The sequence below is a fragment of the Oncorhynchus tshawytscha genome, unplaced genomic scaffold (genome assembly GCF_018296145.1).
Source record: "Oncorhynchus tshawytscha isolate Ot180627B unplaced genomic scaffold, Otsh_v2.0 Un_contig_11592_pilon_pilon, whole genome shotgun sequence".
Classification (NCBI taxonomy): domain Eukaryota; kingdom Metazoa; phylum Chordata; class Actinopteri; order Salmoniformes; family Salmonidae; genus Oncorhynchus; species Oncorhynchus tshawytscha.
The window spans coordinates 3192-25427 of record NW_024607424.1 but is presented as its reverse complement, the minus strand read 5'-3'; the positions used below and the strand labels follow the sequence as shown (position 1 = coordinate 25427).

General features: G+C 42.2%; 1 protein-coding gene across 1 annotated transcript; it reads right to left on the bottom strand.

Moving 5' to 3' along the window:
* Window positions 1-10737: 10737 nt before the first annotated feature.
* LOC121842523 (protein ADP-ribosylarginine hydrolase-like protein 1) lies at window positions 10738-21911 on the bottom strand (the record flags this gene model as incomplete). Its single annotated transcript, XM_042312446.1, is given in 6 exon segments — window positions 10738-11752; window positions 11964-12096; window positions 18798-18925; window positions 19228-19368; window positions 21072-21197; window positions 21747-21911. Coding segments are annotated over 6 exon segments (863 nt in total), but the record flags the coding sequence as incomplete, so codon positions are not given.
* Between the last annotated feature and the right edge of the window lie 325 nt (window positions 21912-22236).

Below are 22236 nucleotides of genomic sequence, written 5' to 3'. Positions count from 1 at the left end.
TCTGTACTACTATAACCTCTACCATCTCTGTACTATAACCTCTACCATCTCTGTACTATAACCTCTACCATCTCTATACTATAACCTCTACCATCTCTGTACTATAACCTCTACCATCTCTATACTCTAACCTCTACCATCTCTGTACTATAACCTCTACCATCTCTGTACTACTATAACCTCTACCATCTCTGTACTACTATAACCTCTACCATCTCTGTACTACTATAACCTCTACCATCTCTGTACTACTATAACCTCTACCATCTCTGTACTACTATAACCTCTACCATCGCTGTACAATAACCTCAACCATCTCTGTACTACTATAACCTCTACCATCTCTGTACTATAACCTCTACCATCTCTGTACTATAACCTCTACCATCTCTGTACTATAACCTCTACCATCTCTGTACTACTATAACCTCTACCATCTCTGTACTATAACCTCTACCATCTCTGTACTATAACCTCTATCATCTCTGTACAATAATCTCTACCATCTCTGTACTATAACCTCTACCATCTCTGTACTGTAACCTCTACCATCTCTGCACTATAACCTCTACCATCTCTGTACTATAACCTCTATCATCTCTGTACTACTATAACCTCTACCATCTCTGTACTACTATAACCTCTACCATCTCTGTACTATAACCTCTACCATCTCTGTAGTACTATAACCTCTACCATCTCTGTACCTCTATAACCTCTATCATCTCTGAACTATAACCTCTATCATCTCTGTACTATGACCTCTACCATCTCTATACTATAACCTCTACCATCTCTGTACTATAACCTCTACCATCTCTGTACTACTATAACCTCTACCATCTCTGTACTACTATAACCTCTACCATCTCTGTACTACTATAACCTCTACCATCTCTGTACTACTATAACCTCTACCATCTCTGTACTACTATAACCTCTACCATCTCTGAACTATAACCTCTACCATCTCTGTACTACTATAACCTCTACCATATCTGTACTATAACCTCTACCATCTCTGTACTATAACCTCTACCATCTCTGTACTATAACCTCTACCATCTCTGTACAATAACCTCTACCATCTCTGTACTACTATAACCTCTATCATCTCTGTACTACTATAACCTCTATCATCTCTGTACTACTATAACAACCTCTACCATCTCTGTACTACTATAACCTCTACCATCTCTGTACTATAACCTCTACCATCTCTGTACTATAACCTCTACCATCTCTGTACTATAACCTCTACCATCTCTGTACTACTATAACCTCTATCATCTCTGTACTACTATAACCTCTATCATCTCTGTACTATAACCTCTATCATCTCTGTACTGTAACCTCTACCATCTCTGTACTACTATAACCTCTACCATCTCTGTACTACTATAACCTCTACCATCTCTGTACTACTATAACCTCTACCATCTCTGTACTACTATAACCTCTACCATCTCTCTGAACTATAACCTCTACCATCTCTGTACTACTATAACCTCTACCATATCTGTACTATAACCTCTACCATCTCTGTACTATAACCTCTACCATCTCTGTACTATAACCTCTACCATCTCTGTACAATAACCTCTACCATCTCTGTACTACTATAACCTCTATCATCTCTGTACTACTATAACCTCTATCATCTCTGTACTACTATAACAACCTCTACCATCTCTGTACTACTATAACCTCTACCATCTCTGTACTATAACCTCTACCATCTCTGTACTATAACCTCTACCATCTCTGTACTACTATAACCTCTATCATCTCTGTACTACTATAACCTCTATCATCTCTGTACTACTATAACCTCTATCATCTCTGTACTATAACCTCTACCACCTCTGTACTATAACCTCTACCATCTCTGTACTATAACCTCTACCATCTCTGTACTACTATAACCTCTACCATCTCTGTACTACTATAACCTCTACCATCTCTGTACTACTATAACCTCTACCATCTCTGTACTATAACCTCTATCATCTCTGTACTATAACCTCTACCATCTCTATACTATAACCTTACCATCTCTGTACTATAACCTTACCATCTCTGTACTATAACCTCTACCATCTCTGTACTACTATAACCTCTACCATCTCTGTACTACTATAACCTCTACCATCTCTGTACTATAACCTCTACCATCTCTGTACTATAACCTCTACCATCTCTGTACTGTAACCTCTACCATCTCTGTACTATAACCTCTATCATCTCTGTACTACTATAACCTCTACCATCTCTGTACTACTATAACCTCTACCATCTCTGTACAATAACCTCTACCATCTCTGTACTACTATAACCTCTACCACCTCTGTACTATAACCTCTACCATCTCTGTACTATAACCTCTGTACTATAACCTCTACCATCTCTGTACTACTATAACCTCTACCATCTCTGTACTACTATAACCTCTACCACCTCTGTACTATAACCTCTACCATCTCTGTACTACTATAACCTCTACCATCTCTGTACTACTATAACCTCTACCATCTCTGTACTACTATAACCTCTACCATCTCTGAACTATAACCTCTACCATCGCTGTACAATAACCTCAACCATCTCTGTACTATAACCTCTACCACCTCTGTACTATAACCTCTACCATCTCTGTACTATAACCTCTACCATCTCTGTACTACTATAACCTCTACCATCTCTGTACTATAACCTCTACCATCTCTGTACTATAACCTCTATCATCTCTGTACAATAATCTCTACCATCTCTGTACTACTATAACCTCTACCATCTCTGTACTACTATAACCTCTACCATCTCTGTACTACTATAACCTCTACCATCTCTGTACTACTATAACCTCTACCATCGCTGTACAATAACCTCAACCATCTCTGTACTACTATAACCTCTACCATCTCTGTACTATAACCTCTACCATCTCTGTACTATAACCTCTACCATCTCTGTACTACTATAACCTCTACCATCTCTGTACTATAACCTCTACCATCTCTGTACTACTATAACCTCTACCACCTCTGTACTATAACCTCTACCATATCTGTACTACTATAACCTCTACCATCTCTGTACTACTATAACCTCTACCATCTCTGTACTACTATAACCTCTACCATCTCTGTACTACTATAACCTCTACCATCGCTGTACAATAACCTCAACCATCTCTGTACTACTATAACCTCTACCATCTCTGTACTATAACCTCTACCATCTCTGTACTATAACCTCTACCATCTCTGTACTATAACCTCTACCATCTCTGTACTACTATAACCTCTACCATCTCTGTACTACTATAACCTCTACCATCTCTGTACTACTATAACCTCTACCATCTCTGTACTACTATAACCTCTACCATCTCTGTACTACTATAACCTCTACCATCTCTGTACTACTATAACCTCTACCATCTCTGAACTATAACCTCTACCATCTCTGTACTACTATAACTTCTACCATATCTGTACTATAACCTCTACCATCTCTGTACTACAACCTCTACCATCTCTGTACTATAACCTCTACCATCTCTGTACAATAACCTCTACCATCTCTGTACTACTATAACCTCTATCATCTCTGTACTACTATAACCTCTACCATCTCTGTACTACTATAACCTCTACCATCTCTGTACTACTATAACCTCTACCATCTCTGTACTACTATAACCTCTACCATCTCTGTACTACAACCTCTACCATCTCTGTACTATAACCTCTACCATCTCTGTACAATAACCTCTACCATCTCTGTACTACTATAACCTCTATCATCTCTGTACTACTATAACCTCTATCATCTCTGTACTACTATAACAACCTCTACCATCTCTGTACTACTATAACCTCTACCATCTCTGTACTATAACCTCTACCATCTCTGTACTATAACCTCTACCATCTCTGTACTATAACCTCTACCATCTCTGTACTACTATAACCTCTATCATCTCTGTACTACTATAACCTCTATCATCTCTGTACTATAACCTCTATCATCTCTGTACTGTAACCTCTACCATCTCTGTACTACTATAACCTCTACCATCTCTGTACTACTATAACCTCTACCATCTCTGTACTACTATAACCTCTACCATCTCTGTACTACTATAACCTCTACCATCTCTGTACTATAACCTCTATCATCTCTGTACTATAACCTCTACCATCTCTATACTATAACCTTACCATCTCTGTACTATAACCTTACCATCTCTGTACTATAACCTCTACCATCTCTGTACTACTATAACCTCTACCATCTCTGTACTACTATAACCTCTACCATCTCTGTACTATAACCTCTACCATCTCTGTACTATAACCTCTACCATCTCTGTACTGTAACCTCTACCATCTCTGTACTATAACCTCTATCATCTCTGTACTACTATAACCTCTACCATCTCTGTACTACTATAACCTCTACCATCTCTGTACAATAACCTCTACCATCTCTGTACTACTATAACCTCTACCACCTCTGTACTATAACCTCTACCATCTCTGTACTATAACCTCTGTACTATAACCTCTACCATCTCTGTACTACTATAACCTCTACCATCTCTGTACTACTATAACCTCTACCACCTCTGTACTATAACCTCTACCATCTCTGTACTACTATAACCTCTACCATCTCTGTACTACTATAACCTCTACCATCTCTGTACTACTATAACCTCTACCATCTCTGTACTATAACCTCTACCATCTCTGTACTATAACCTCTACCATCTCTGTACTATAACCTCTACCACCTCTGTACTATAACCTCTACCATCTCTGTACTATAACCTCTACCATCTCTGTACTACTATAACCTCTACCATCTCTGTACTATAACCTCTACCATCTCTGTACTATAACCTCTATCATCTCTGTACAATAATCTCTACCATCTCTGTACTACTATAACCTCTACCATCTCTGTACTACTATAACCTCTACCATCTCTGTACTACTATAACCTCTACCATCTCTGTACTACTATAACCTCTACCATCGCTGTACAATAACCTCAACCATCTCTGTACTACTATAACCTCTACCATCTCTGTACTATAACCTCTACCATCTCTGTACTATAACCTCTACCATCTCTGTACTACTATAACCTCTACCATCTCTGTACTATAACCTCTACCATCTCTGTACTACTATAACCTCTACCACCTCTGTACTATAACCTCTACCATATCTGTACTACTATAACCTCTACCATCTCTGTACTACTATAACCTCTACCATCTCTGTACTACTATAACCTCTACCATCTCTGTACTACTATAACCTCTACCATCGCTGTACAATAACCTCAACCATCTCTGTACTACTATAACCTCTACCATCTCTGTACTATAACCTCTACCATCTCTGTACTATAACCTCTACCATCTCTGTACTACTATAACCTCTACCATCTCTGTACTATAACCTCTACCATCTCTGTACTATAACCTCTATCATCTCTGTACAATAATCTCTACCATCTCTGTACTATAACCTCTACCATCTCTGTACTATAACCTCTACCATCTCTGTACTGTAACCTCTACCATCTCTGCACTATAACCTCTACCATCTCTGTACTATAACCTCTATCATCTCTGTACTACTATAACCTCTACCATCTCTGTACTACTATAACCTCTACCATCTCTGTACTATAACCTCTACCATCTCTGTAGTACTATAACCTCTACCATCTCTGTACCTCTATAACCTCTGCCATCTCTGTACTATAACCTCTATCATCTCTGTACTATGACCTCTACCATCTCTATACTATAACCTCTACCATCTCTGTACTATAACCTCTACCATCTCTGTACTACTATAACCTCTACCATCTCTGTACTACTATAACCTCTACCATCTCTGTACTACTATAACCTCTACCATCTCTGTACTACTATAACCTCTACCATCTCTGTACTACTATAACCTCTACCATCTCTGAACTATAACCTCTACCATCTCTGTACTACTATAACCTCTACCATATCTGTACTATAACCTCTACCATCTCTGTACTACAACCTCTACCATCTCTGTACTATAACCTCTACCATCTCTGTACAATAACCTCTACCATCTCTGTACTACTATAACCTCTATCATCTCTGTACTACTATAACCTCTATCATCTCTGTACTACTATAACAACCTCTACCATCTCTGTACTACTATAACCTCTACCATCTCTGTACTATAACCTCTACCATCTCTGTACTATAACCTCTACCATCTCTGTACTACTATAACCTCTATCATCTCTGTACTATAACCTCTATCATCTCTGTACTGTAACCTCTACCATCTCTGTACTACTATAACCTCTACCATCTCTGTACTACTATAACCTCTACCATCTCTGTACTATAACCTCTATCATCTCTGTACTATAACCTCTACCATCTCTATACTATAACCTTACCATCTCTGTACTATAACCTCTACCATCTCTGTACTACTATAACCTCTACCATCTCTGTACTACTATAACCTCTACCATCTCTGTACTACTATAACCTCTACCATCTCTGTACTACTATAACCTCTACCATCTCTGTACTACTATAACCTCTACCATCTCTGTACTACTATAACCTCTACCATCTCTGAACTATAACCTCTACCATCGCTGTACAATAACCTCAACCATCTCTGTACTATAACCTCTACCATCTCTGTACTACTATAACCTCTACCATCTCTGTACTATAACCTCTACCATCTCTGTACTATAACCTCTATCATCTCTGTACAATAATCTCTACCATCTCTGTACTATAACCTCTATCATCTCTGTACAATAATCTCTACCATCTCTGTACAATAACCTCTACCATCTCTGTACTATAACCTCTATCATCTCTGTACTGTAACCTCTACCATCTCTGTACTACTATAACCTCTACCATCTCTGTACTACTATAACCTCTACCATCTCTGTACTACTATAACCTCTACCATCTCTGTACTACTATAACCTCTACCATCTCTGAACTATAACCTCTACCATCGCTGTACAATAACCTCAACCATCTCTGTACTATAACCTCTACCATCTCTGTACTACTATAACCTCTACCATCTCTGTACTATAACCTCTACCATCTCTGTACTATAACCTCTATCATCTCTGTACAATAATCTCTACCATCTCTGTACTATAACCTCTATCATCTCTGTACAATAATCTCTACCATCTCTGTACAATAACCTCTACCATCTCTGTACTATAACCTCTATCATCTCTGTACTGTAACCTCTACCATCTCTGTACTATAACCTCTACCATCTCTGTACTATAACCTCTACCATCTCTGTACTATAACCTCTACCATATCTGTACTATAACCTCTACCATCTCTGTACTATAACCTCTACCATCTCTGTACTATAACCTCTACCATCTCTGTACTATAACCTCTATCATCTCTGTACTATAACCTCTACCATCTCTGTACTATAACCTCTACCATCTCTGTACTATAACCTCTACCATCTCTGTACTGTAACCTCTACCATCTCTGTACTATAACCTCTATCATCTCTGTACTACTATAACCTCTACCATCTCTGTACTACTATAACCTCTACCATCTCTGTACAATAACCTCTACCATCTCTGTACTACTATAACCTCTACCATCTCTGTACTACTATAACCTCTACCACCTCTGTACTATAACCTCTACCATCTCTGTACTATAACCTCTGTACTATAACCTCTACCATCGCTGTACAATAACCTCAACCATCTCTGTACTATAACCTCTACCACCTCTGTACTATAACCTCTACCATCTCTGTACTATAACCTCTACCATCTCTGTACTATAACCTCTACCATCTCTGTACTATAACCTCTACCATCTCTGTACTATAACCTCTACCATCTCTGTACTACTATAACCTCTACCATCTCTGTACTACTATAACCTCTACCACCTCTGTACTATAACCTCTACCATCTCTGTACTATAACCTCTATCATCTCTGTACTATAATCTCTACCATCTCTGTACTATAACCTCTACCATCTCTGTACTATAACCTCTACCATCTCTGTACTGTAACCTCTACCATCTCTGTACTATAACCTCTACCATCTCTGTACTATAACCTCTACCATCTCTGTACTACTATAACCTCTACCATCTCTGTACTACTATAACCTCTACCACCTCTGTACTATAACCTCTACCATCTCTGTACTATAACCTCTATCATCTCTGTACTATAATCTCTACCATCTCTGTACTATAACCTCTACCATCTCTGTACTATAACCTCTACCATCTCTGTACTGTAACCTCTACCATCTCTGTACTATAACCTCTATCATCTCTGTACTACTATAACCTCTACCATCTCTGTACTACTATAACCTCTACCATCTCTGTACAATAACCTCTACCATCTCTGTACTACTATAACCTCTACCACCTCTGTACTATAACCTCTACCATCTCTGTACTATAACCTCTACCATCTCTGTACTATAACCTCTACCATCTCTGTACTACTATAACCTCTACCATCTCTGTACTACTATAACCTCTACCACCTCTGTACTATAACCTCTACCATCTCTGTACTACTATAACCTCTACCATCTCTGTACTACTATAACCTCTACCACCTCTGTACTATAACCTCTACCATCTCTGTACTACTATAACCTCTACCATCTCTGTACTACTATAACCTCTACCATCTCTGTACTACTATAACCTCTACCATCGCTGTACAATAACCTCAACCATCTCTGTACTATAACCTCTACCACCTCTGTACTATAACCTCTACCATCTCTGTACTATAACCTCTACCATCTCTGTACTACTATAACCTCTACCATCTCTGTACTATAACCTCTACCATCTCTGTACTATAACCTCTACCATCTCTGTACTATAACCTCTACCATCTCTGTACTATAACCTCTACCATCTCTGTACTATAACCTCTACCATCTCTGTACTACTATAACCTCTACCATCTCTGTACTATAACCTCTACCATCTCTGTACTATAACCTCTACCATCTCTATACTATAACCTCTACCATCTCTGTACTATAACCTCTACCATCTCTGTACTACTATAACCTCTACCATCTCTGTACTATAACCTCTACCATCTCTGTACTATAACCTCTACCATCTCTGTACTATAACCTCTACCATCTCTGTACTACTATAACCTCTACCATCTCTGTACTATAACCTCTACCATCTCTGTACTACTATAACCTCTACCATCTCTGTACTATAACCTCTACCATCTCTGTACTATAACCTCTACCATCTCTGTACTATAACCTCTACCATCTCTGTACTATAACCTCTACCATCTCTGTACTATAACCTCTACCATCTCTGTACTACTATAACCTCTACCATCTCTGTACTATAACCTCTACCATCTCTGTACTATAGCAGCAGATTTAGAGATGATTTAGATTTCCAGTGAATGTTCTAGCAGTGTAGAATTGATGTGTAACAGGGACTGTTTAGTTGATCTGTAGCAGGGACTGTTTAGTTGATCTGTAACAGGGACTGTTTAGTTGATGTGTAACAGGTTGATCTGTAGCAGGGACTGTTTAGTTGATCTATAACAGGGACTGTTTAGTTGATCTATAACAGGGACTGTTTAGTTGATCTGTAACAGGTTGATCTGTAGCAGGGACTGTGTAGTTGATCTATAACAGGGACTGTGTAGTTGATGTTTAACAGGGACTGTTTAGTTGATCTATAACAGGGACTGTTTAGTTGATGTGTAACAGGTTGATCTGTAGCAGGGACTGTGTAGTTGATCTATAACAGGGACTGTTTAGTTGATCTATAACAGGGACTGTGTAGTTGATCTGTAACAGGGACTGTTTAGTTGATCTATAACAGGTTGATCTATAACAGGTTGATCTATAACAGGGACTGTTTAGTTGATCTATAACAGGGACTGTTTAGTTGATCTATAACAGGTTGATCTATAACAGGTTGATCTATAACAGGGACTGTTTAGTTGATGTGTAGCAGGGACTGTTTAGTTGATCTATAACAGGGACTGTGTAGTTGATCTATAACAGGGACTGTGTAGTTGATCTATAACAGGGACTGTTTAGTTGGTCTATAACAGGGACTGTGTAGTTGATCTATAACAGGGACTGTTTAGTTGGTCTGTAACAGGGACTGTGTAGTTGATGTGTAACAGGGACTGTTTAGTTGATCTGTAACAGGGACTGTTTAGTTGATCTATAACAGGGACTGTTTAGTTGGTCTATAACAGGGACTGTTTAGTTGATCTATAACAGGGACTGTTTAGTTGATCTATAACAGGTTGATCTATAACAGGGACTGTTTAGTTGGTCTGTAACAGGGAAGTGGGGGTAAGTAGAGAAGAGAGAGAAACAGACTATTGCATAGTTTCCTAGGAATGGTGGTTTCTAGGGTCCTGGTACAGTGAGGTGTCCCAATTATCTCTCCTTCCTCCCAGAGTGTGCACTTGTTCACTTCCCTTCACTGATTTGAAAGGAAATGACTGGTATATGAAATATGGTGGTGGAGTGCACACTTCAGCAGAAAGGAGGTATCATTGGGACACGTCACCAGTGTTAGTTAGGATTGACCTCTGACCTCTACAGCATTATAAAGACAGTAGCAAAGAGAGACGCGGACCTCAGAGGTAATATATAGATATTCACTTTAATCTGATAATAACACGATTATTATCATGACACTCGTGGTGAATCCACAGCAGACAATAATAAACCAAAACATGAGACGAGTGCAAATAACAGACTAAGAGTGGATCCCAAATAGCACTACCTTTGACCTGGGTACATAGGGTTCGGGTCAAAAGTAGTGCACTTATATAGGGAACATATACAATATGGGGGGGGCAGACTAATAACAAGCCTGTAAGTTTAAATCACATTTACACAGGACAGTCTTCTTTGTCTCCAATCACATGTTTTAAACCCAGGACTGGTGTGTGTACAGTAGGTAGGGATGTTAGTTGATCCACGTTCATCTATAGATGAGAACACCTGGGGCCTCTGGAATCTATGGAATTGTTACATCACAGATCCGGTTTCGGAGTTCCAATTCTGATTCTGATTCAGTTCCACATGAATGACTTTAGTTTTTTTTTTAGAAACAAAACACTTTATGGAACAGGAAAGGAACTATTCCAGAGACCCCAGCAGGAGCAGTGGAGAGACAGAGAGGAGGGTACAGGCCGGGCTAGGGGGGCTGTAGTGCTGTGGGATGGGTAGGTAGCAGAGGAGGCTGGCAGGAGGAGATATAGAAGGACAGGCTCATTGTAATGGCTGGAATGGAATTAATGGAACAGTATCAAGCATATGTATTCCCCTTCAGCCATTGCAATGAGCCGTCTTCCTATAGCTCCTCCCACCAGCCTCCACTTGGTAGGTAGGTAGGTGAGCAGCCAGTAGCCAGCCATGGTGGAGTCATTCATGTGTAGTTCCTATGTCGGCCAGAAGAGGGCGGTGTGGGCAGGGTGGTGTTGTTACTTCTCTGTGCTCCTCTCTGCAGAGGCTGCCTTGTACAGTTCTGCTCCGAGCTCCTCCAGCCGCGTGCGTCGGTCCACATCCTGGTGCAGCCCTTCAGGGACCTGGGACAGGCCGAACAGGAGACCGTACAGACAGCCTGCTATCAGCCCTGTGGCACTGCTCTCCCCTGGGGGACACAATGACAAGGTCAGAGAAGATACTAATGGCAAGGACACACAACATACACACACACAAATAAATATACAAACACAACAAGAACACACACACACTTACCCACACAACTCTTATATAAACTACTTACACAGACAACAAACCAATGCACACACACACACACACACACACACACACACACACACACACACACACACACAGCCCACCTCCGTGGAACATGGCGCGGCGGCAGAGCTGGGTCCAGTCGGAGCCTGAGGCCAGGAGAGCATCGTAGGCTATCATGGGAGCATCATGACCTCTCCGTCCAGCCCGACCTTCTGAGCTCCAGCGCTTATACACCTGGAGAGAGGAGAACACACCTGAGTTAAATACTTCTACACCTGGAGAGAGGAGAACACACCTGAGTTAAATACTTATACACCTGGAGAGAGGAGAACACACCTGAGTTAAATACTTCTACACCTGTAGAGAGGAGAACACACCTGAGTTAAATACTTCTACACCTGTAGAGAGGAGAACACACCTGAGTTAAATACATCTACACCTGTAGAGAGGAGAACACACCTGAGTTAAATACTTCTACACCTGTAGAGAGGAGAACACGCCTGAGTTAAATACTTCTACACCTGTAGAGAGGAGAACACGCCTGAGTTAAATTAATACATCTACACCTGGAGAGAGGAGAACACACCTGAGTTAAATACTTCTACACCTGTAGAGAGGAGAACACACCTGAGTTAAATACTTCTACACCTGTAGAGAGGAGAACACACCTGAGTTAAATTAATACATCTACACCTGGAGAGAGGAGAACACACCTGAGTTAAATACTTCTACACCTGGAGAGAGGAGAACACACCTGAGTTAAATACTTCTACACCTGTAGAGAGGAGAACACACCTGAGTTAAATAATACATCTACACCTGGAGAGAGGAGAACACACCTGAGTTAAATACTTCTACACCTGTAGAGAGGAGAACACGCCTGAGTTAAATTAATACATCTACACCTGGAGAGAGGAGAACACACCTGAGTTAAATACTTCTACACCTGGAGAGAGGAGAACACACCTGAGTTAAATACTTCTACACCTGTAGAGAGGAGAACACGCCTGAGTTAAATTAATACATCTACACCTGGAGAGAGGAGAACACACCTGAGTTAAATACTTCTACACCTGGAGAGAGGAGAACACACCTGAGTTAAATACATCTACACCTGTAGAGAGGAGAACACACCTGAGTTAAATACTTCTACACCTGTAGAGAGGAGAACACACCTGAGTTAAATACTTCTACACCTGGAGAGAGGAGAACACACCTGAGTTAAATACTTCTACACCTGGAGAGAGGAGAACACACCTGAGTTAAATACTTCTACACCTGTAGAGAGGAGAACACACCTGAGTTAAATACTTCTACACCTGTAGAGAGGAGAACACACCTGAGTTAAATACTTCTACACCTGTAGAGAGGAGAACACACCTGAGTTAAATACTTCTACACCTGTAGAGAGGAGAACACACCTGAGTTAAATACTTCTACACCTGTAGTTGAGTTAAATACATCTACACCTGTAGAGAGGAGAACACACCTGAGTTAAATACTTCTACACCTGTAGAGAGGAGAACACACCTGAGTTAAATACTTCTACACCTGTAGAGAGGAGAACACACCTGAGTTAAATACTTCTACACCTGTAGAGAGGAGAACACACCTGAGTTAAATACTTCTACACCTGGAGAGAGGAGAACACACCTGAGTTAAATACTTCTACACCTGTAGAGAGGAGAACACACCTGAGTTAAATACTTCTACACCTGTAGAGAGGAGAACACACCTGAGTTAAATACTTATACACCTGGAGAGAGGAGAACACACCTGAGTTAAATACTTCTACACCTGTAGAGAGGAGAACACACCTGAGTTAAATACTTCACCTACACCTGTTAAATACTTCTACACCTGAGAGGGAGAACACACCTGAGTTAAATACTTCTACACCTGTAGAGAGGAGAACACACCTGAGTTAAATACATCTACACCTGTAGAGAGGAGAACACACCTGAGTTAAATACTTCTACACCTGGAGAGAGGAGAACACACCTGAGTTAAATACTTCTACACCTGTAGAGAGGAGAACACACCTGAGTTAAATACTTCTACACCTGTAGAGAGGAGAACACACCTGAGTTAAATACTTCTACACCTGTAGAGAGGAGAACACACCTGAGTTAAATACTGGAGTTTAAATACTTCTACACCTGTAGAGAGGAGAACACACCTGAGTTAAATACATCTACACCTGTAGAGAGGAGAACACACCTGAGTTAAATACTTCTACACCTGTAGAGAGGAGAACACACCTGAGTTAAATACTTCTACACCTGTAGAGAGGAGAACACACCTGAGTTAAATACTTCTACACCTGTAGAGAGGAGAACACACCTGAGTTAAATACTTCTACACCTGGAGAGAGGAGAACACACCTGAGTTAAATACTTCTACACCTGTAGAGAGGAGAACACACCTGAGTTAAATACTTCTACACCTGTAGAGAGGAGAACACACCTGAGTTAACACACCTGAGTTAAATACTTCTACACCTGTAGAGAGGAGAACACGCCTGAGTTAAATTAATACATCTACACCTGGAGAGAGGAGAACACACCTGAGTTAAATACTTCTACACCTGTAGAGAGGAGAACACACCTGAGTTAAATTAATACATCTACACCTGGAGAGAGGAGAACACACCTGAGTTAAATACTTCTACACCTGGAGAGAGGAGAACACACCTGAGTTAAATACTTCTACACCTGTAGAGAGGAGAACACACCTGAGTTAAATTAATACATCTACACCTGGAGAGAGGAGAACACACCTGAGTTAAATACTTCTACACCTGGAGAGAGGAGAACACACCTGAGTTAAATACTTCTACACCTGTAGAGAGGAGAACACACCTGAGTTAAATACTTCTACACCTGTAGAGAGGAGTACACACCTGAGTTAAATACTTCTACACCTGGAGAGAGGAGAACACACCTGAGTTAAATACTTCTACACCTGGAGAGAGGAGAACACACCTGAGTTAAATACTTCTACACCTGGAGAGAGGAGAACACACCTGAGTTAAATACTTCTACACCTGTAGAGAGGAGAACACACCTGAGTTAAATACTTCTACACCTGGAGAGAGGAGAACACACCTGAGTTAAATACTTCTACACCTGTAGAGAGGAGAACACACCTGAGTTAAATACTTCTACACCTGTAGAGAGGAGAACACGCCTGAGTTAAATTAAATACATCTACACCTGTAGAGAGGAGAACACACCTGAGTTAAATACTTCTACACCTGTAGAGAGGAGAACACACCTGAGTTAAATACTTCTACACCTGTAGAGAGGAGAACACACCTGAGTTAAATACTTCTACACCTGTAGAGAGGAGAACACACCTGAGTTAAATACTTCTACACCTGGAGAGAGGAGAACACACCTGAGTTAAATACTTCTACACCTGTAGAGAGGAGAACACACCTGAGTTAAATACTTCTACACCTGTAGAGAGGAGAACACACCTGAGTTAAATACTTATACACCTGGAGAGAGGAGAACACACCTGAGTTAAATACTTCTACACCTGTAGAGAGGAGAACACACCTGAGTTAAATACTTCTACACCTGTAGAGAGGAGAACACACCTGAGTTAAATACTTCTACACCTGTAGAGAGGAGAACACACCTGAGTTAAATACATCTACACCTGTAGAGAGGAGAACACACCTGAGTTAAATACTTCTACACCTGGAGAGAGGAGAACACACCTGAGTTAAATACTTCTACACCTGTAGAGAGGAGAACACACCTGAGTTAAATACTTCTACACCTGTAGAGAGGAGAACACACCTGAGTTAAATACTTCTACACCTGTAGAGAGGAGAACACACCTGAGTTAAATACTTCTACACCTGGAGAGAGGAGAACACACCTGAGTTAAATAAATCTACACCTGTAGAGAGGAGAACACACCTGAGTTAAATACATCTACACCTGTAGAGAGGAGAACACACCTGAGTTAAATACATCTACACCTGTAGAGAGGAGAACACACCTGAGTTAAATAAATCTACACCTGTAGAGAGGAGAACACACCTGAGTTAAATACATCTACACCTGGAGAGAGGAGAACACACCTGAGTTAAATACTTCTACACCTGTAGAGAGGAGAACACACCTGAGTTAAATACTTATACACCTGGAGAGAGGAGAACACACCTGAGTTAAATACTTCTACACCTGGAGAGAGGAGAACACACCTGAGTTAAATACATCTACACCTGTAGAGAGGAGAACACACCTGAGTTAAATACATCTACACCTGTAGAGAGGAGAACACACCTGAGTTAAATACTTCTACACCTGTAGAGAGGAGAACACACCTGAGTTAAATACTTCTACACCTGTGTTAAATACATCTACACCTGTAGAGAGGAGAACACACCTGAGTTAAATACATCTACACCTGTAGAGAGGAGAACACACCTGAGTTAAATACATCTACACCTGTAGAGAGGAGAACACACCTGAGTTAAATACATCTACACCTGTAGAGAGGAGAACACACCTGAGTTAAATACTTCTACACCTGTAGAGAGGAGAACACACCTGAGTTAAATACTTCTACACCTGGAGAGAGGAGAACACACCTGAGTTAAATACATCTACACCTGTAGAGAGGAGAACACACCTGAGTTAAATACTTCTACACCTGTAGAGAGGAGAACACACCTGAGTTAAATACTTCTACACCTGTAGAGAGGAGAACACACCTGAGTTAAATACTTCTACACCTGTAGAGAGGAGAACACACCTGAGTTAAATACTTCTACACCTGTAGAGAGGAGAACACACCTGAGTTAAATACATCTACACCTGTAGAGAGGAGAACACACCTGAGTTAAATACTTCTACACCTGGAGAGAGGAGAACACACCTGAGTTAAATACATCTACACCTGTAGAGAGGAGAACACACCTGAGTTAAATACATCTACACCTGTAGAGAGGAGAACACACCTGAGTTAAATACATCTACACCTGTAGAGAGGAGAACACACCTGAGTTAAATACTTCTACACCTGGAGAGAGGAGAACACACCTGAGTTAAATACATCTACACCTGTAGAGGAGAACACACCTGAGTTAAATACATCTACACCTGTAGAGAGGAGAACACACCTGAGTTAAATACTTCTACACCTGTAGAGAGGAGAACACACCTGAGTTAAATACTTCTACACCTGTAGAGAGGAGAACACACCTGAGTTAAATACTTCTACACCTGTAGAGAGGAGAACACACCTGAGTTAAATACTTCTACACCTGTAGAGAGGAGAACACACCTGAGTTAAATACTTCTACACCTGTAGAGAGGAGAACACACCTGAGTTAAATACTTCTACACCTGTAGAGAGGAGAACACACCTGAGTTAAATACTTCTACACCTGTAGAGAGGAGAACACACCTGAGTTAAATACTTCTACACCTGGAGAGAGGAGAACACACCTGAGTTAAATACTTCTACACCTGGAGAGAGGAGAACACACCTGAGTTAAATACTTCTACACCTGGAGAGAGGAGAACACACCTGAGTTAAATACTTCTACACCTGGAGAGAGGAGAACACACCTGAGTTAAATACTTCTACACCTGTAGAGAGGAGAACACACCTGAGTTAAATACTTCTACACCTGTAGAGAGGAGAACACACCTGAGTTAAATACATCTACACCTGTAGAGAGGAGAACACACCTGAGTTAAATACTTCTACACCTGTAGAGAGGAGAACACACCTGAGTTAAATACTTCTACACCTGGAGAGAGGAGAACACACCTGAGTTAAATACTTCTACACCTGTAGAGAGGAGAACACACCTGAGTTAAATACTTCTACACCTGTAGAGAGGAGAACACACCTGAGTTAAATACTTCTACACCTGTAGAGAGGAGAACACACCTGAGTTAAATACTTCTACACCTGGAGAGAGGAGAACACACCTGAGTTAAATACTTCTACACCTGTAGAGAGGAGAACACACCTGAGTTAAATACTTCTACACCTGTAGAGAGGAGAACACACCTGAGTTAAATACTTCTACACCTGGAGAGAGGAGAACACACCTGAGTTAAATACTTCTACACCTGGAGAGAGGAGAACACACCTGAGTTAAATACTTCTACACCTGTAGAGAGGAGAACACACCTGAGTTAAATACATCTACACCTGGAGAGAGGAGAACACACCTGAGTTAAATACTTCTACACCTGGAGAGAGGAGAACACACCTGAGTTAAATACTTCTACACCTGTAGAGAGGAGAACACACCTGAGTTAAATACTTCTACACCTGTAGAGAGGAGAACACACCTGAGTTAAATACTTCTACACCTGGAGAGAGGAGAACACACCTGAGTTAAATACATCTACACCTGGAGAGAGGAGAACACACCTGAGTTAAATACTTCTACACCTGGAGAGAGGAGAACACACCTGAGTTAAATACTTCTACACCTGTAGAGAGGAGAACACACCTGAGTTAAATACTTCTACACCTGGAGAGAGGAGAACACACCTGAGTTAAATACTTCTACACCTGTAGAGAGGAGAACACACCTGAGTTAAGGATACTTCTACACCTGGAGAGAGGAGAACACACCTGAGTTAAATACTTCTACACCTGGAGAGAGGAGAACACACCTGAGTTAAATACTTCTACACCTGTAGAGAGGAGAACACACCTGAGTTAAATACATCTACACCTGTAGAGAGGAGAACACACCTGAGTTAAATACTTCTACACCTGTAGAGAGGAGAACACACCTGAGTTAAATACTTCTACACCTGTAGAGAGGAGAACACACCTGAGTTAAATACTTATACACCTGTAGAGAGGAGAACACACCTGAGTTAAATACATCTGTTAAATATCTTTAAATATCCAGTTTTCCAGGTAGAATGGAACCAATGGATGACCTTGTCTGTCTCCTCAGCGTTGTAGGTGTCAGGAAACAGGGGCTTGTTCTGCCCCTCCTCCTCCACGCCTCTCTCCTCCAGGTAGAACTGCCACTTAGCCTCAAAGTAGAACCACTTCTCCTGGTACTCTGCAGTGGACACAACATACACCGTGGTATCCTGGTATGGTACCATTTAATCACACAGACACACACACACACACACACACACACACACACACACACACACACACACACACACACACACACACACACACACACACACACACACACACACACACACACACACACACACACACACACACACACACACACACACACACACACAGACAGACATAGTCACACACACACAGTCTATTTTTCACACACACAGACTCACACACACACACACACAGACACACACACATAGTCACACACACACACACACACACCTGCCATGTGGCGTATGGTCTTCTTACAGTACTCCTCGGCCTTGGGGATGACCTTCATGAGGTCGCGACCCCAGGTCACCAGCGGTTTACCCTGCACCGCGTACGATGCAAACAGAGCCGTGGTCAGAGAGCCCAGGAAACCTGTTGGAATCAGCCAGGTCACTATCATGTCATTATAGATGGTAAACCCAGTGAACCTGCTCCCAGACCTGTTGCTGTTGTCTTGCCTATAGGAGTTGGTAAGACACTAACCTCGTCCCCAGGCTAATCACTAGAGCAAGACAGCACAAACAGATGTAGGACCAGGCTAGTTAAATAGCAGGCTATACTATAATGTCTAGCCTATGGTACCTGTAGGGTGGTTGTGGGTCATGGTGTATGGTACCTGTAGGGGGGTTGTGGGTCATGGTATATGGTACCTGTAGGGTGGTTGTGGGTCCTGGTGTATGGTACCTGTAGGGGTTGTGGGTCATGGTATATGGTACCTGTAGGGGGTTGTGGGTCATGGTGTATGGTACTTGTAGGGTGGTTGTGGGTCCTGGGGTATGGTACCTGTAGGGGGTTGTGGGTCATGGTATATGGTACCTGTAGGGTGGTTGTGGGTCATGGTGTATGGTACCTGTAGGGGTTGTGGGTCATGGTATATGGTACTTGTAGGGTGGTTGTGGGTCCTGGGGTATGGTGCCTGTAGGGGGTTGTGGGTCATGGTATATGGTACCTGTAGGGTGGTTGTGGGTCATGGTGTATGGTACTTGTAGGGTGGTTGTGGGTCCTGGTGTATGGTACCTGTAGGGTGGTTGTGGGTCATGGTGTATGGTACTTGTAGGGTGGTTGTGGGTCCTGGTGTATGGTACCTGTAGGGTGGTTGTGGGTCATGGTGTATGGTACCTGTAGGGTGGTTGTGGGTCATGGTATACTGTATATATGGTACCTGTAGGGTGGTTGTGGGTCATGGTATATGGTACCTGTAGGGTGGTTGTGGGTCATGGTGTATGGTACCTGTGGGGTGGTTGTGGGTCATGGTACCTGTAGGGTGGTTGTGGGTCATGGTGTATGGTACCTGTAGGGTAGTTGTGGGTCATGGTGTATGGGACCTGTAGGGTGGTTGTGGGTCATGGTGTATGGTACCTGTGGGGTGGTTGTGGGTCATGGTACCTGTAGGGTGGTTGTGGGTCATGGTGTATGGTACCTGTAGGGTGGTTGTGGGTCATGATGTATGGTACCTGTAGGGTGGTTGTGGGTCATGATGTATGGTACCTGTAGGGTGGTTGTGGGTCATGGTGTATGGTACCTGTAGGGGTTGTGGGTCATGGTATATGGTACCTGTAGGGTGGTTGTGGGTCATGGTGTATGGTACCTGTAGGGTGGTTGTGGGTCATGGTACCTGTATGGTGGTTGTGGGTCATGTATATGGTACCTGTAGGGTGGTTGTGGGTCATGGTGTATGGTACCTGTAGGGTGGTTGTGGGTCATGGTACCTGTAGGGTGGTTGTGGGTCATGATGTATGGTACCTGTAGGGTGGTTGTGGGTCATGATGTATGGTACCTGTAGTGTGGTTGTCGGTCATGGTACCTGTAGGGTGGTTGTGGGTCATGGTACCTGTAGGGTGGTTGTGGGTCATGGTACCTGTAGGGTGGTTGTGGGTCATGATGTATGGTACCTGTAGGGTGGTTGTGGGTCATGATGTATGGTACCTGTAGGGTGGTTGTGGGTCATGATGTATGGTACCTGTAGTGTGGTTGTCGGTCATGGTACCTGTAGGGTGGTTGTGGGTCATGGTACCTGTAGGGTGGTTGTGGGTCATGGTACCTGTAGGGTGGTTGTGGGTCATGGTGTATGGTACCTGTAGGGTGGTTGTGGGTCATGCGCCCCATCTCAATGCTGACCTCCACTAGGTTGTCTAGCCTCTCAGGCTGCCAGTACTTCATCCCCACACACATGGCCTTGGTGGCTGCTCCAAACCCAGAACCTGGAGAGAACCCGTCAGAACAACGACCACATGGAGAGAACCCGTCAGAACAATGACCACATGGAGAGAACCCGTCAGAACAATGACCATATGGAGAGAACCCATCAGAACAATGACCACATGGAGAGAACCCGTCAGGACAATGACCACATGGAGAGAACCCGTCAGAACATTGACCACTTGGAGAGAACCCATCAGGACAATGACCACATGGAGAGAACCCACCAGAACTTTGACCACATGGAGAGAACCCGTCAGAACAACGACCACATGGAGAGAACCCACCAGAACATTGACCACATGGAGAGAACCCGTCAGAACAACGACCACATGGAGAGAACCCACCAGAACATTGACCACATGGAGAGAACCCACCAGAACAACGACCACATGGAGAGAACCCACCAGAACATTGACCACATGGAGAGAACCCATCAGGACAATGACCATATGGAGAGACAAAGAGAGAGACTGCACATGTGCAGGTTGAACTGAACCCTACTAAACCATGTCACCATCAGACCTCACACATCTGTTGTGACCTCTGACCTTTCTCATTGAAGGGCGTGTGCCAGGCAAGCAGGAAGTTGTTGGGTTTGAGGTGAGCACATCCCTCCACAGTGGCTGGGTCAGGAGGGCGACCCTGGAGAGACACCATGGCCTCAACATACACCCTGACCAGCTCCCTGTAGAGGTCCTCCAAACACCAGTAGTCTGGAACAACACAGAACACACCACAGTTTACACACAGCATAGTTACCGCATCACAGTTTACACACAGCATAGTTAGCACACCACAGTTTACTCACAGCATAGTTAACGCACCACAGTTTACTCACAGCATAGTTAACGCACCACAGTTTACTCACAGCATAGTTAACGCACCACAGTTTACTCACAGCATAGTTAACGCACCACAGTTTACTCACAGCATAGTTAACGCACCACAGTTTACTCACAGCATAGTTAACGCACCACAGTTTACTCACAGCATAGTTAACGCACCACAGTTTACTCACAGCATAGTTAACGCACCACA